This window comes from Cheilinus undulatus, linkage group 6, assembly GCF_018320785.1.
Source record: "Cheilinus undulatus linkage group 6, ASM1832078v1, whole genome shotgun sequence".
Taxonomy (NCBI): Eukaryota; Metazoa; Chordata; class Actinopteri; order Labriformes; family Labridae; genus Cheilinus; species Cheilinus undulatus.
Genome location: NC_054870.1, coordinates 30,508,546 through 30,524,578, shown reverse-complemented (window position 1 = coordinate 30,524,578; position 16,033 = coordinate 30,508,546). Strand labels below are relative to the sequence as shown.

The 16,033-nt window shown below is 37.5% G+C and overlaps 1 protein-coding gene across 1 annotated transcript in view; it reads right to left on the bottom strand.

The window, feature by feature from the left end:
• ryr2b (ryanodine receptor 2b (cardiac)) overlaps positions 1 to 14,457 on the bottom strand; it is a 97,587-nt gene extending 83,130 nt beyond the window's left edge. Inside the window, exons 1-17 of the mRNA XM_041789540.1 lie at positions 14,369 to 14,457; positions 12,536 to 12,655; positions 11,890 to 11,994; positions 11,494 to 11,568; positions 11,281 to 11,359; positions 11,014 to 11,126; positions 7,852 to 7,975; positions 7,511 to 7,607; positions 7,351 to 7,425; positions 5,693 to 5,849; positions 5,344 to 5,508; positions 5,071 to 5,192; positions 3,962 to 4,145; positions 3,740 to 3,875; positions 3,351 to 3,446; positions 3,103 to 3,221; positions 2,674 to 2,807 (exon numbers count right to left, since the gene is read on the bottom strand). Coding sequence (XP_041645474.1) covers positions 2,674 to 2,807; positions 3,103 to 3,221; positions 3,351 to 3,446; positions 3,740 to 3,875; positions 3,962 to 4,145; positions 5,071 to 5,192; positions 5,344 to 5,508; positions 5,693 to 5,849; positions 7,351 to 7,425; positions 7,511 to 7,607; positions 7,852 to 7,975; positions 11,014 to 11,126; positions 11,281 to 11,359; positions 11,494 to 11,568; positions 11,890 to 11,994; positions 12,536 to 12,655; positions 14,369 to 14,416 — 1,949 coding nt within the window. The 5' untranslated portion in view covers positions 14,417 to 14,457. The remainder of the gene's footprint in view (positions 1 to 2,673; positions 2,808 to 3,102; positions 3,222 to 3,350; positions 3,447 to 3,739; positions 3,876 to 3,961; positions 4,146 to 5,070; positions 5,193 to 5,343; positions 5,509 to 5,692; positions 5,850 to 7,350; positions 7,426 to 7,510; positions 7,608 to 7,851; positions 7,976 to 11,013; positions 11,127 to 11,280; positions 11,360 to 11,493; positions 11,569 to 11,889; positions 11,995 to 12,535; positions 12,656 to 14,368) is intronic.
• Between the last annotated feature and the right edge of the window lie 1,576 nt (positions 14,458 to 16,033).

The following is a 16,033-nucleotide window of genomic DNA, read 5'->3' as shown; positions in this document are numbered from 1 at the left end:
AAAAAAAGTGTCAGAAAACTCAATTCTGCTGAACAAAACCATCTTGGAAGGCAGACAAGTTTTCTGAAGTTTCTTTGAGAGAAGATGTCCTGACATCACCCACCTTTCTGAATGAGTTAGTCTTAAAATCATTTGCATTATTGTAATATGACTTTCCAGCACAGAAGCAGGACAAATACAAATACAATGTGCCTGAATATATCAGCATATATTATGCCAGTAATAAAATTTATTTGAGCATGCCCAACTGGACTGCTATTCTCTAATGTCCTCCATGTTCTGTGTATGGACCCTGCAGCTCTGCCGTCTTTCTGTCACTCTGGACTTTTGAAGTCTCTGCTGTGATGTTAATAATGCAAAAAACACCATGAAATCTAATAAGAGCCAGATCTGCTAAATCTATAGAAACCTACAGGCTTTTTGAGAAATAGAGCTCTTGCCTTGGATATAATTTGTGAAAAAAAAAACATGTTCCAATAGGCCTGCAGGATATGAAAAAATATGTGATGTGAGATAGCATTATTCAATATCACAACATTGATATAAAGAGTGATACAGAAATTACTGTGTCTGCTGTAGCTCACAGTTTCTGTGTCTATCTGATGTTTTTCATTTTTGCACAGTAGCTGTGTTTGAGTCTTGTCCCCTCCTGAATCCAGAAAAAAATCCTTGAATGTTTTTCTCTTTTCACAGCTAAACTGGCAATAGTTAATTTAAAGGTTACTGAAAGCTAGTATGAGCTTTATCTAAAAAAGCCTCCATCCAACAGGGAGAATTTGTAGATAGTAAGTGATTGATTTTTCACACAATATTTTCTTCCTTACTTTAATCATTTAGACTTCTGAGACACTGAAGATGCTGTGCATTTTGCAGTCCGATTTTCATGCATCATTTTTTTCTTTTCTTTGAAATGTTATTTTACACCATTATAACACAACCCAACACTGACAGGACAACATGTAAAACACTCAAAACTGCCACAAATATCAAACAACAAGATAAAGTCAAATAGAAAAACATAACACTCACCCACAAGCTCAAAAAAGTGGAGCAAATTTGGTTAATTTTTTCATAACTCTACACATAAAAAATCAATTATGTACATCACATCGGCAATACTGGAGGCAATGTGAACACATTAACACCAGTCACTCCCATGTCTTTTGGATGTGTCCAAAAATTCAGACAATCTAGGTGAATATTTCTTTAGCCCCCCAAAAAGATTGTAAGCTACAGAATATCAAATGACGTAAACGTGCTGTAGATAGGTTTGATTACAGAAAAATGTTTTTAAAAAAGAGAGGAAAATATAAAAAATGGAAACGATGATTTTCTCACTAAACGGAGCAGCCTTTGCTAAGAAGTGAGTAAAATGTACCCACTTTGTTGCAGAGGATAAGGACTAAGGACGCTGTCCTCCTGTGACTCTGAACATTAATTAACTTCTTTCTGGCTTATTTCTGGCTTTCTGGCTTCTTTCTGGCAATTATTTTAACTCAAGTTACCCCCTTAAGTTACCCCCACTGGTTGACTTTATTTCTGTTTATGCTCATTCAAGTTGTGGGTTTTCCTTCATAAATGTTAGTATTTTAAAAAATGTGCTAAACAAGACATTAAGACACTGCTGTGGACCAAAGGACCACTTAAAGTCAAACAAGCAACAACTCTTCCCTGGTGCAAGGCTTGGGATGGGGAGTGAGGGGTAGCCTATTTTTCAATGCAATAAAACAAAAATTCAAGTTAAAGAATACCTGAAAACCTGATTAAATACAAAAATGTCTGTCTAGTCTATAGGATTCTAGTACCCCCACCTCTACTGAGCAGAACTACTGTAGGTACAGCTAAGAGGGAGTGCAAAATTCCACTTAGGAAAACCACATTCATCCCATCATTCATTTAATGCATTTAATGGTTGATTTAGAATCAACAATTTTAACAGTGATGCTATTATATCATTAACAGTAGCATTCACAATATGACATCATTGTTCTTGTGAACTGGGTCATAAACGTTTATATTTTCATTATTGTTTCTTTTTCTACAGTTGTATGTTTATATGTTATATTTTATTTTAAGATTCCTAATAACATCTGTCAGAGGGACTGCCGATGAAAATTAGCCTCTCCGCTAACTCGAACACATTTACATCTACTTAAATGTTGATTAATGTATTTTGTCCCCTTTTCAAATAAATACAGTTAAAAAAAGAACTGATACATCGAATGAAGAGTGGACAGACGTGGAGACAGTCAAGGGTGCAGACAAGGAGACGGTCAAGGAGACGATACTTGAGTCCTACCGAGTGAGTGCCTCTCGCAATAACGTGGTGGATGTCATTACAGATGGAAAAATATAAATAAAGCCAAAAGAACAGTGTCTGCATAACCAAACATTAGAGAAATCTATCATTAGTAGTGGCCCAATAAGTCAACCCATGCAAGGACATTCAAGGATGCGCTCCATGTAACATCAACCTTGCTTGTATGTGGTCTCTTATTATTGCAAATGATACATCTAACATTGTTTTCATTTTGTATGATTTTAATGTTGGTATTATAAGAAAAATAAAACTAACTAAATTCAGAGGGCCCAAATAGAGGATAGAATAAAAGAGATAGTTATTTCTAAGCACAACAAAGAAGTTCTATCCAGAGAAAACATTTTAAACTGTACCTTGTGACCTGATTAGCCAGACGCGTCTGGAGCAGCAAGTCTCGGTTTGGCAGCAGGTTGTCACAGATGAGGTTTTGATTGGACCGCACTGCTACTCCATGGCACACACACAGAGAGCATAGCACCTCCAGCACCTGAAACACAAGCTGTCAGCAAAAGCTCCACAAACACACAATATGATCACACCTTATGGAGATCAAAATTGGCTTATAGAACCAAACATTTGTTTGCATGTTTTACATTACAGAAGCACTGATATCAGTACATTCCACAGCATAATCAAATACATAGTTTTCCTCAATAAAATGAACACTTACTACCATTACCAGCCAATAAATATAAAAATAGCAAAACCAATAACTCCATTATGCTTTGGTGTGTAAATTACACTTTATAAATCCCACAAACACAAAAGCTCTGCAACAATACCTTGTGGTTAAGTCCATGTTTGTCCAGGAAAGCCATGACAGAATTTATGTGTTCCTCTTTAATGACATTAAGAGCCTCAGGACTTTCCATTAGGACACACTGCAGAACTTCCAAGACTCCTGTGCATGATGGTATAGGATTACTTACTGGTGTGATGTGGTTATGCAAGAAATAATGTAAAACAGACAACAGTGTATAACAAAACTTATAATATGAATCGATAATAGAATGCCACACATTCAACCAACCAGAGGAGGCCTCCAGTCGGTCTAGTTTGCTAATAAGCCAGTCTAGAGAGCTTGAAAAATGTGCACAGTTTACACGATTTCCACGGATCAGAGCAGCTGAAAGAGGAGAAAGAAAAGAGGAAGAGCAGCGTGTTCAGTATTCATAACACAGAGGCAGTGACTCAAACACAACCATCCTATTTGAAAGAAAACAGAAGAAACCAAACCAAGTTTTTGGTAATTATGAATCATTTTGAAAATATATTGGTTAAAAAACATTAAAATAGCGGCTGAAGTGGATAAGTACAAGGGACCTGTATTAATTTTGTATACTGTGTGTGTCATCAACTAATTGGTGTTGTTTCCTCTTTTTGAAAATGATTAAGTGCCACTAAATCATTTGTACTCACCCAAAAGCTCATAGAAACTGTTGAGGATGGTCTCCCACTCTTCTCCTGAGTCAACCTGAACAGCCTCAGCAAAATGAGAAGCACTACTATATTGGTGCAGATGGTCAATACAATCCAGGACCAAATCTATCACACCCTGAGATGAAAAGAGAACACAGTAATGAAAAGTGAGAAACATATCACATGTAGGACTGATTAATCCACTGATATATTTATATTTACCTCTTCTTGAAACATGTTTTGCCGATTCTTCAGCGTTGTCATTTTGTTTTGTCTAGCTTCGTGGTCCAGTCCCTCCTCTGGAGGCTGGAAATAGCTGATCAGATCCTGCAGACTATGGGTAACCTTCTCAATCGAAAGACTGATCAATGTGATGTTTTCTTTTTGACTAGATGCATCCAGTTTCCTGATGAAAATGGGGGGCAAATTTACAGTAATGTAACAATATATACAGTCTTTGGCATGTAGGGTGCTAAGGATTCATCACGTGGCCCCATGTGCCACAACCTGGGGCTGGGTTGTGGCCAGAGTCAAGCTCAACACATGTCAACACATGTGCTGATCGGAAGCCAAAGTCAAGCTGAATGGCATTGCTTTTTTCTGGGCCCTTTCACCCCTGGTGATACACCCAGTGGCTGCCACCATTCAGGGCATTGGGACATCCAGTGCATGACCAGGGGCTCGTGGCAACCCTACTATCAGCCCAGGCGGTACTCTAGGCCATGCTTACTCGCCACATTCACCCCTTACTTTTTGGACAAAATATTTTTCATGCCCCTGGTACACTTCCAAAGCACTACCGGGTTTGTGTCAATCTTCCTTCTCCCCTGATGCTGCCCTCAGGTGGGCTTGCTTGCCATTACACGCCTTACTTAAGCCTAAAAGCCTAAAAGTTTTGCACAGTACTGTAGCTTGTGAAAGGTTATAGTACAGTTTTTGACTCAAACTATAAGGCTTGCAAACTTTTCATAATTGGTCAGATAAGTCTGTATTATTGACAGTATGACATGTCTTTCAACTTCTCATTATAAGTATGCCATTTTATTATAATGTATTATTCAAATTCAGTTTGAAAAGCTTGAAGTGAAAAGCGTGTATAGGCTGGACAGTCTGCATAAAAACATGAAATGTCACATGTGTAAAAATGATTATGTATGTTTTGGTTGAAAAGTAAAGTTAAACAAAGTAGCACTTTAGCTGCAAGTTATTCCAGAGTTTTGTCTCGGGGCACAAGGAAACCTACACAACTGAAACTTTTTGGGGTATGGCGGCCTTTCCATGGTATTCTGACATTTTTGCATATTGAAAGAGTCAAGTTTGGCATTCAGTACCTGATAAAGTGACTGAAGAGGAGAGTAGCACTCCAAATAAGTCTGGCAGTGTGAGATTCTTCCTTCTGAGAACGAGACAGAGTCAGTCCATCATCCATATGACCCTCGCTGTGCAAAATAGCCTGGAGACAGAACATTAGCAATTATTTCCAATTGACTGTTCAAGCATGATTCAATGCATTTTCACATTATACAGTCATGCATGACAATAATTATATAAAATTAGCTCAAAGGTACAGCTTATTAAGACATGATCCTGTCTTGAGGGTTTACCTTTCTCTGAGACACTCCCATGCGTGCAGATTTGGAATCAGTAGCCTGATAGGTGAGCCACAGCCCGGACTTAACATGCTGAACGTAACAAACAGAGTCCCCATACTTGATCTCTGGGACGCCCATGCTCTCCATATTAGTCTTTTTGCCACTTTCAGGCTTCTCCTATAAAAAAAACAAAAAACAAAAAAACTATAGTTATAGAAGTATCCAGATATGTTTCTCTGTAAACCAACACATATGAAGATTATCAGAGCTACACTGTGAACCGTAACAGCTTCAGTCTAAACCTTTTGATTATCAAATGATAACAAAAAATAGTTCAAAATAATTCTCATGTGACTTCGACCTTTGATGATCGAAAGCAGAAGGCTGTTGTGTTGACATCAGCCTTGTCCCGATCAACCAGCTGCAGGCCTCTCTCCTCTGTTAGTCCCAGGTATCTCCCAGTCGTCACATGGCACAGTCGGAAAGGCTGCCCCCAGCACGTATGCCTGCCACTCCAGCTGAGGAATATCAAAACATTGTGTTTTTGTAGCTTTTTTTTTCCCCTTTGAAAGAGCTCAGCAGTTCACAACATGTTATGTTAGCTCGTTTTTTTGAAACAGCAGGGGAGCAGGCAGGGGACACACCATCTAAATTCACTGTTGGACAGTGATACTGAATTCGTTTCAGGCAATTCAGCATTTTTTTCACAATACAGCCTTTATGGAGAAAAAAAAAACAGAATTCTTGGACCTGCACTGCCAATGCCAATTGCAAATCCAAAGCAACACAGGTCTGTTTTGAAATATTTAAACTCTTGTCCTGAACATCACTGCTTACATACTGTTAATGCCTTGCCTTGACTCAAACTGTGCATCTTAACAGTACTTCAAATCAAATCTCCATGTATTTCAATACTGTTGAACATCCTCAATTTAATACATAATCATTGGTGCAATTCAAATAATAATTAAGAGGCAGTTGGATAAGCCTGAGCCCTCTCTTATATTTTGAAAAACGTACACAAATCTGAGTACTGGGTGCAGATGGTCTAGCGGTTAGGTCTCCGTGTACACAGTAGGTATTCAAGTCTGGCCTGGGGCTCCTTTCCCGAATGTCTTACCCTACTCTCTCATTCCTGTTTCTCACTCTATCCACTCTCCTCAGACTGAAACATAAAAAAGCTGAATCCATGCATCAATTCAATAAAAATATTTCTCATTTTCACCAAAAAGAAATCTTTCTGTTTGTTGTAATATGCTGGAGTCTTTGTTTATATTCGTTTTGTAGTCCTTTCTCTCACATGTGCTGGCAGTGTTGAACACCTTACACAAATCTTGTTGGGCAGATGAGCGTCTCTGTGTTTGTGCCATCTCTGTCGCATTGCTTATCCTAAGTTTCTGATTGATGTTGCACTCGGCCAACAGCTGATCAATGTGTGATGAACGGACACAGTGAGGCGAAAACAGAGAAAGGTCTAAGCAGCATTTAATCAAAGTAACAGAGTAACAAATATCAACGCTGTGAGTCGTCACTGTGATAGAGTCTGTGCACATTCACACTGTAATTAAATGCAGTATTCTCCTCAACTCGATTCTGCACAGGTGATGATTAATTTTTCTATCTGTGGATCAATTTTGGCTCAAACTGGGCAGTGCAGTGCATGGGATGGGAGTGGTGATCCAATCTGGTCATGGATCAGCTGTGCTCCACTTTCTCCACTGCTGCCACATATCAATCAAAAAGTCTCAGGGGCATCTTTATCAGCAATTTTCAGTTTAGTATTGATAATGTCAAGTAGCTGCTCCATTTCTATGTAGCCTATTGATCACACAAGGCAGATTTCACCTCAGTGAGAAATCTTGTGATGTGTCAAGATCTTGTGGCATGAGATCTTGTCACAACCCTCGTAATTCACAATCCTCATTTTAAAAACATTTTGAAATAAATGGTCAGTGATGAGTTAGCAGGGGTTTAACTTTCAGTTTATAAATAATCCTAATAGGCATTCCTTGTGCTTACACAACACGCAGAATCTCCAGCCTCCAGAGGGAGCGGGCATGACTGCAGACTGATCCACTCTCATAATGCATTATCCTGGATTGAGAATACAGACATGTTCAAAGCAGTAAAGGGCGATTTGTTTTGCTGAGATGTGAGGACACTGATGTTTACAACTGACCTTTGCAGCTCCTCTCCCTGCTCTGTGGACGAAGCAGTCAGACATGCATCACTGTGGCTGTGGAGTAGTCGCAATGTGTCTCCACCCTTCAGGAATCCTTGAATCAGAACAAATACATACTTTTAAAGAGACATATCTTAAGGAAGCTATTTTTCTGCAGGAACTGTTCATTAATCATCCCCAAAACATTAACTTCCAGTAAAAAAAAGGGGCATTATATGTAAATGTCATACCTATTTCACACACTTTTTTCAACCCAACAGCGAGCTGGACTGTAATGTCGTTAAGATTGATAGTTTGTTTTTCAATATGCTTACAGACCAAGAGGGAAAGAAACCTGCCTTGAGCAACTCCACCTCCAGAGCAGATGGGAGCAACACTCCAGAGAGTCTGCCGGAAGGCTGCATTAACAATCAGGCTGTCACTCAAATTTTTGTTGTCAAAAACAGTGCCAAAGGACAGGTGCTGGAAAGATATAATATAAAAAACCATAAAAACAGGCTTAAACTGCCAAACAGCAACATATAGGAGGAATCTGACTGTATGGTAGAATACATCGTTTATTTCACTATCTTACTTATATAATCAATCATTTCAAATTACACCAAGATTGTGTTGGAAGGGCTGTCAATTCATACAACGAAGACATCGGTATTTCCCTGATAACGGCTAAAGGGTTATTATACAACTTTTTGGCCTTAAAGTTATATTTCAGTATTTTTGAGATACTTGGCAATAGTAGTGGTATTAGCCTACGGACATCTGTGTGCATGGCCCCTTTAAGCACAGGCCGCCAGGAGAATCGGCAAGGAAGTCAGGCTATACAAGACAAGCTACAGCCAGCACAATAAGAAAACAATATGTGAGTTGTTACAGTGGAAAACTGAACTGAAATGTCTGCTTTTAGTTTTGTTCATTGTTGTTGTTTCTGTCAAAGCTTGCAAACCCAAACAGCTGATCAAGACAGCAGCATGCTGAGGCAGAAGAACACCTACGCAAAGGCTGCATTGCAAAATAATGTCAAACATGGAGGTTTTCTGGGTGAAAAAACAAAAGAAGATATAGCGTGCACTTGAGCCAACACTGTTTTTTTCCCAGTTTTCTCCTAAAACTCACTAAATGACATCGTGAAACTGTGCCCATCTGCACTGCTGTGTAGCCTAGCTCCCTTGCTGGTGTCCCTAGCACACACTGTTTAAAATGGCAATACACACTGAAATCTCTGAGGGCAAATGCCACTAATATTGCCAAGTACTTAATTTAACCCAGATATAAAAAATACCTAAATATTTTTTTTGACTACATGATAGAGTCATGAGATGAAAGTAGTTGGTTAGGTTGTATGAATAATAAAGCAGAGATGCGAGATAATTATCAGCACTGATAAATTTAAGGCCAATATTGCAAATATTTTATAGAATTTTATTATTCCCATAATATATAGTATGTGGTGCAGTGTCAACTTCTTCAACTAAAACTATGACTAAAATGTTTGTCAGCACACTTTTTCCCATTAGAAAGACTAGACTAAGACTAGCCAAAAATAGATTGTTGATGACAAAAACTGACTAAAAGTGTGTTTAGTTTCAGACTAAAATGTGAGGACTTTTTACGGACTAGCAATAGACTAAATGTTGTTGAGTTTTTATCTAGTAAAACTATAACAGGTAGAGATGACTAAAATGTGTCTAAAATTTGAATAAAACTAAAAGGTATTTAATCTAAAGACTGAGACTAAGAGTAAAAATAGCTTTCAAAATTAACACTGACGTGGACAGTCACTACGCTTCAGAGTAGAAGAAGGCTCTGCTTTGCCGAAACCACAGCACAGACTAAAAACAGCTTTACTTGTCTTTACTTGACTAGTGTGGGAGTTTTTCAGTGTTTCAGAGGAGGAAAACATGAATGTATTTGTAAAGCATGCTCCGCAATGTTCCTAAAGAGATGAAAACTCTTCCAACTTTAAACACAATGGATCTTTTATCACATACGAGTCTTCATCCAAATGGCAGACTAGATTTTTACCTCCCTTTGTTAAGACATATGTCAGTGCATATTTTTTATTTATGTGAAAAATATCATCTCTCATTAACAGTGTTAATTTTGACAGCTGTTTTAATTTTAGTCCAAGTCTTAGTCTTTTGATTATATGCCTTTTAGTTTTAGTCACATTTTAGTCATTTCTACTCTTTTTAGTTTAAGTCAACAAAAACTCAAAACATTTTAGTCTAGTTTTAGTCCATAAAAAGTCCTTATATTTTAGTGTTTACTTTTAGTCAAAGCATTTATTTTCTTGCTTAAATCTGGTACCAAGTCATGATAGTGTGTTCTCTGCACTCTGCCAAACCTGGGGTCCCTGCTTTCTACAGCTGAAAGGCAGAAGAGATACAGATGCATTTTTTTTTTTTGACAGATTTACCCACAGCGGAGAAAAATCATGGATTTTGAATGTCTGACGAAAACTACATTACATTTTAGTCTAGTTTTAGTCATCTTGACAAAAACTCAGCTAACTTTTTTTTTCAGTTTTATTCATCAAAGGTCTGTTTTTGGTTAGTTTTAGTCTAGTTTTTGTCATGGAAAAAAGGCTGTTGATGATGGTTCTTACTGATTATCAGCCATCAGGAGTATGAAATTGTCGGTCATCATATTGGTCAAAATTTCTCCCTTTAGAATATAAATATAAAGGATCTAAGCAGAAGCCAACCCCAGACATGAAGTACTGGAGAAAAGATGATAAAAAATGCACTTAAAAACAAAGATGCTTACTTAAAAGTTGTCTTAGTGGCACAGGCCTTTCCATAAATCAAGCCTTTTCTTCCCCTCTATATTTTCATTCTGTTGTTTTTATTTGTAAAAATCAGGGGGGTGTTTAAAACTAGTACACTTGCTATTTTGATCATTTTTGGATGCTATTAGCTGCAAACTGTTGTTTTATCTAAATATATTGCATTATTAAATCATTAAAAGTACGACAGGTGTGTTATTTGGTATGTGCTTTTTATGGGCATAAAATATGTAAATAAATGTTTCCATAAAGTAGATTTCTTTTCCAAACAATGTTTTAAACTAATATCTAATTCAGTTATAATGCAACTGCTGCTGCTTGTATTTTCTCTGTGCCAAAAGTGAGGAATAAAAATCAGCCAAATCAAACTAAATTGGGCAAATCAACAATGAATAGAGCGTGTGATTTTTCTGTTGATTCACTATAACAGCAGTTATCATAAACAATTATGCTAAAATGGCTCATCAGCAGCAGGCAGAAAAGAGATTGCCAACCACAGAGTGAAATCAAGGAGAATGAAACTAAATGAGGGATAATTTCTAGTTAATAAATCTGTGACGCAAAGAAAAAGATGGAAAAGAGTTAGGGCTATATAATTTTTCAAATGTAAACTACAGCATAATTTTATTTTAATTTCTTTAAATACTTCTGCAGAAAATGATGTAAAAGTGTTTCTCCATCTACAAACTAAAAAAGGAAACCTTTACAGACTCACCAGATATCTCTCAGAGGACACATTGACCAAAATGAGGTCATCTCCAACACGCACTTTCTCACCCTCTGACCTCTGTCTGGATGCTGGATGGACAGTCCACCAACATGCCTCACCTGAGAGACAAACAAAATATATACAGTGAGTTGTTGCAGTGCCTGCTTAAAACACACTTCAATCAACTGAGAATGAAAAAAGAACAAAATGAGTCCAAATTGCCAAAACTTTGAAGAAACAATTGAGAGTATTAAACCTTAAAATCACAATCACCTGCTTTATCCTCCTGCAGACCTACATCAAAAGCCAGTTTATCAGCCGAAGACTGAGATGAAGACAGGCAGCTGAGATACTGCAAGCAAATGGACATTACATTACTGAAGATAAAAAAAAAATATTTATAAGTTAATGAGACTGTTTTATGGTTGCAAATGAAAAAGACTGAAGCCAACAGCATTACTTTTGCTTTATATCACAGTGACTCACCATGCCACTGTAAGAGTGAAGAAACAACACTGCTTGGCCGTACAGAAGTGTGCGCTGGCTTCCTCCTGCACCAACCTGCAAGTTGAGACCGCATTAGCATTGAAGAACTCATAGTGTAAGGGAAGAAGATCAAAAGTGTAAAACGCTTCTTATTTAATATAGACACAGTTTTTACATATACCACATGAGAGAAAAAGATTTTTATTTTCCATTTTGTTTGCTTGTGACTTTATAAAGATAATCTGTTTCATTAATATTAATGCCTTTATTCAGATGCAAGAGAAGAGAAGAGAAGAGAAGAGAAGAGAAGAGAGAAAAGAGAAGAGAAGAGAGAAGAGAAGAGAAGAGAAGAGAAGAGAAGAGAAGAGAAGAGAAGAGAAGAGAAGAGACTCCCACCTCTTCAGCTAGGTGCTCACTGTGGGCCAGCATTTCTTGCAGGGCTCGTACAGAGAGACATTGGGCCAGGATGAAGCCACATACAGACAAGTCTGGTGGAACATTCTGCTTGAAAAGAAAGGCAGTAAAGCATAAGTAATTGAGAAGGATTCATCTCTGTCTACTCCTTTCAAAGGCCAGCAGTGCAATAGGTGGAAACAATGGCCCCTTCATGTTATTAACAGGACAGTCCACTCCAAAATGTGCAGAAAATGGGAAGACTTTGCAAAAGAAGGAAAAATATATAAATCATACAAAGATAGAGGTTAAAGTGTGAGAAACATCAAATCGGAATATAATACCAAATGTGGTTATTTAAAATTGGATTAGTAGTAGGAAATCAAAAGGACATATACTATTTAGAATCATGTTCCCTTCATGCACATAAATAAAACTTTAAAAGACAGTCGGACGGGAGTTGAATAGTTGTAAAGGTTTTTCTGCTATTATAGTCTTTTCAATATATTTGTGTGTTGTTTTATGTATTTTGGTGCATCTCTCTCTGCCATTTTTCAAAATAAAGTATGATAAAGTCTTACATCAGTTTAAGAAAAGACTACACTGGCACTAAGGAAAAACTTTGCAACCCTTGAGGCAAGAACTTTACCTTGCAGTTAGAGGTGAGCTCAAGTCTGCAGAGTCTGCTGCCAAATCCCTCTGCAGCAAGACAGAGCTTCACATGTTCCTCCTGGGAGGTGAACGTACTCTGCAAAACCACGTCATCTCCCTGGAGAAAAAAACAGAGATGACAGCAGTGAGCAAAAACTGCCCTGAGCTTGGGCGTAATATACCCAAATATATCATAAAAATAGAGGACAGTATAGTAAAACTAGGAAATTAAGAACTACTTGTCTGAGTTCACTGTTCTAATCATAAAATGTAAGTAAAATGAGTCTATGTGTGTCAGCAAGACATGGTTTACCCTGACAGTAAATGTATAGTGCATCTGTCACCTTACATTTATCTTATCTTCACGGAAATGCCAACATCCAGAGGAATTAGGCTTTCCAGATCTATTTAAGAAAGACAGGAATAACAGATGACTGGTCTCCAAAGTCCAGCCAGAACTACCAACACCCCTCCTCTCTGTACCCAGGCTGCAGACCTCCATATTGGGAAGAAACTTCACTGTCCGACCCCTGATTCACCCTTCTTTCCACTCAACATATCAGCAGTACTCTGCAATCAGTCAAACACCTTGTCCAAATCTGAGGCACTGTGTGGCATTCAGATGGCTAGACGAGGACTCCTCTTCTTAGTAAGGTACAGTTGGAAAACCAAAAAGTCAATATCACAGACAACTAAATAAAAAAGTCAAAGTCCCTAGAGAAAAAAATATATATGATTCAGCTACTACTGGAAATCTGGTTGTAAATTTTTAACATTTCCAATCTATGCATGTCAGGGCTTCCTGCAGTGTTTTATGGCACAGCTGGGCCTACAGAGCACCTAGAATAATACCCAAAACTGTACACTTTTCATAAAACACACTAAAAGTAAGACAAAATAAGTGTTTCAAAGTTGGGATAAACCTTGATTTGGTTTAATAATTCGTGCCACAGACATCTTGAGTGTGGATCATTCCTGAGAAATGTTTCCTTCCTTGTACAGGTACCAGAATCTGTAATATTTCGCATCACTGGCTGCGTAAGGATTTGTGTTCAAGTCATATCCACAACAGACACTCTCTGTGACTTGTCCTTATCAGGGGGCAAAGATAACAAGGAGTGAGACAACTGGGGTACAATGATAGCATCTCAAAGTGAAGATGAGGCAAACCATTGGTGTTCTTTCTTTACGGAGACAACCAGGGACAAGAGAGAATTAAATTCAGAGTAAAGCAGATCTTAAGTATAAATATACTAATCATGATAGCTTTATTTGTATAGCACTTTAAAAACAGGGGTTAAAAATGATTGGGCAAATGTGCTAAGGCATGCATAGGAGCAAAGCGTAAAAACACCTTATACAAAAATCACAACTGTAAAAGAACTCATAATAAAGGCAATTATGATTAAATAAACACCACAAGGACCCATAAGAACAGAGGCCACACATAATATCTTATTACCATAACCTCTTTTGCATGCATTTACTTTTCAGGGAGTAGGGAATATCCTTATGCTTATTATTTGATGTAACAGGTTATTAAAATGAACGACCCTCAGTTAGGGTGCTTTAGATTAAAACATAAGTCTGTTTAAAGTAGGACATACTGAAGTTTTGTAATATTTTTTAGTTTATGTGTCCTGTTGCTCAGACACTTTACCCCAGAAGGCAATATGTTTTGGTTTTATTCACTGTTTTTTACTTCACGAATATAAGATTAAACTTCAGCCAGGTCTAGCTAATAACCTGGTTTAGCTAGCCACAGCATCATTTTTTAGCTACTAGTCTTAATGCACTTTACAGTGAAATATTAAGTTACTTCACTACTTACCGTTCTTACAAACTGGTATTCTTCGTCCCCCTCTCCTGTGTCAGTCATTTCTGAGACAACCTTGCCAAATTTGTCAAAGCTTCCGCATGTTGATGCCACAGAAGCACTAAAGTGTAGACTGAAGGAGTTGGAGCAGGCAGGTGTGCAGCGGTTAACGTGTAGGCGGTGTCTTCTGTAGCGATCCACGCCTCCAACGACGCCATTTTTATCAACCGCTATTTTGGCAGGGGCACATCACATGAAATCATTTACATCACTTTTTCACTGCCTTAGCTACCAAAACACGACTGGATATGAATCTTTTCACAATACTTTTTCTCTCTCAACTCTTCCATTTACTGAATGGAGTTACAATCGTACCGTTTGATGAGGCAAATCGGCCTGAAGTCATTCCTCTACTTGGTCAGGGGTGTAAATGGACTTTGTGTACGTTTGAATAACATTTGAGTCCGTCAGAAAAGTTTGTGTACTACGAAATGTAAAAAATGTAACAATACTGTGGTAAAATACTTCCCGCAGCATTCAAGGCTGCCCATAAGGGCGGATTAAGGGGAGCGCTTTCTAGGGCCTAACCAAATGGGGGCCCGTAGTGGTCAGAAAAATCATGGCCCATAGAAAAATAAAAGTTAAAGAAAAAAGGGTTAATCTGTGATAACCATATATTATATTTAATAATATAATTTATATTTATTTAATAATAACCAGTCTTATCAAAGCAACTAAAAATAATTGTATTCATTCATGTTGTTGTACAGCATAGTTTATCTTCTTTTATCCCCCAAAAAATTCAAACCCCTTTGTTGAAAACAAAATTTCCTTTGTTTTATTTTTTTTATTTTTTTATTTTTTTTGTAATGTTAACAGTGTGGATGGGCACACCAATATAAACCATTAGAAAAGTGATGTTAGACTTCATGGCTAAGTTGATACAGCAAAAAATAAGTTAAAAGTGGCGAGAATTACTTAAAAGGCATAAATGGGTTAAAAAGTTTGAAAAATTATTGTAAAACTGGATGGTAGCAATGTCGAAAAGGGTTTTTAAACTGGCATGAATAAGTTAAGATAAATTATAATAACTTGAGGACCACCATCTCGCTGGGATAGGCTCCAGCCCCCCGTGACCCCTAATGGGATATGTGGTATAGAAAATGGATGGATGGAATTTGAGCACCAGAACCCACTTAGAGTTTGACACAAGTCAGCTCCAAAATGAGTTAATTGTTAGCCAGGACGCTAGCACCAATGTTACTGATCCAATACACATGTACTGATGTCACTTTTTAGGGGCCCAGTCAATTCTGTGAGCAGGTGTTGTAGCATTACTAAAGTGGTGCTATTAGGACTAGCCTGAAGCCCTACGTGCAAACTCTTGAGATAGTAAAATAAAAAAAAAAAAAATTGATTTTGTTATAACCAAAGAGTTCTATGTTTTCAAATAAATGTTGGGTGAAAAGTAGTTTTATGGCCTCTAAAATGTAGTAAAGGAAAAAGTAGCATTAAGAGTAAATTAGTATCAGTATTAGCAGTAGTAGCAATATTTTTCTCCCACTTTATTCAATCTTAAAATAATTTTCTAGTGTATAAGAACTGCAGTAAGTATTTAAAAAGGAGACAACCCACAAATGAAGGTAACAGTTTGAGCAATAATTCACCAAGGATCAAAAG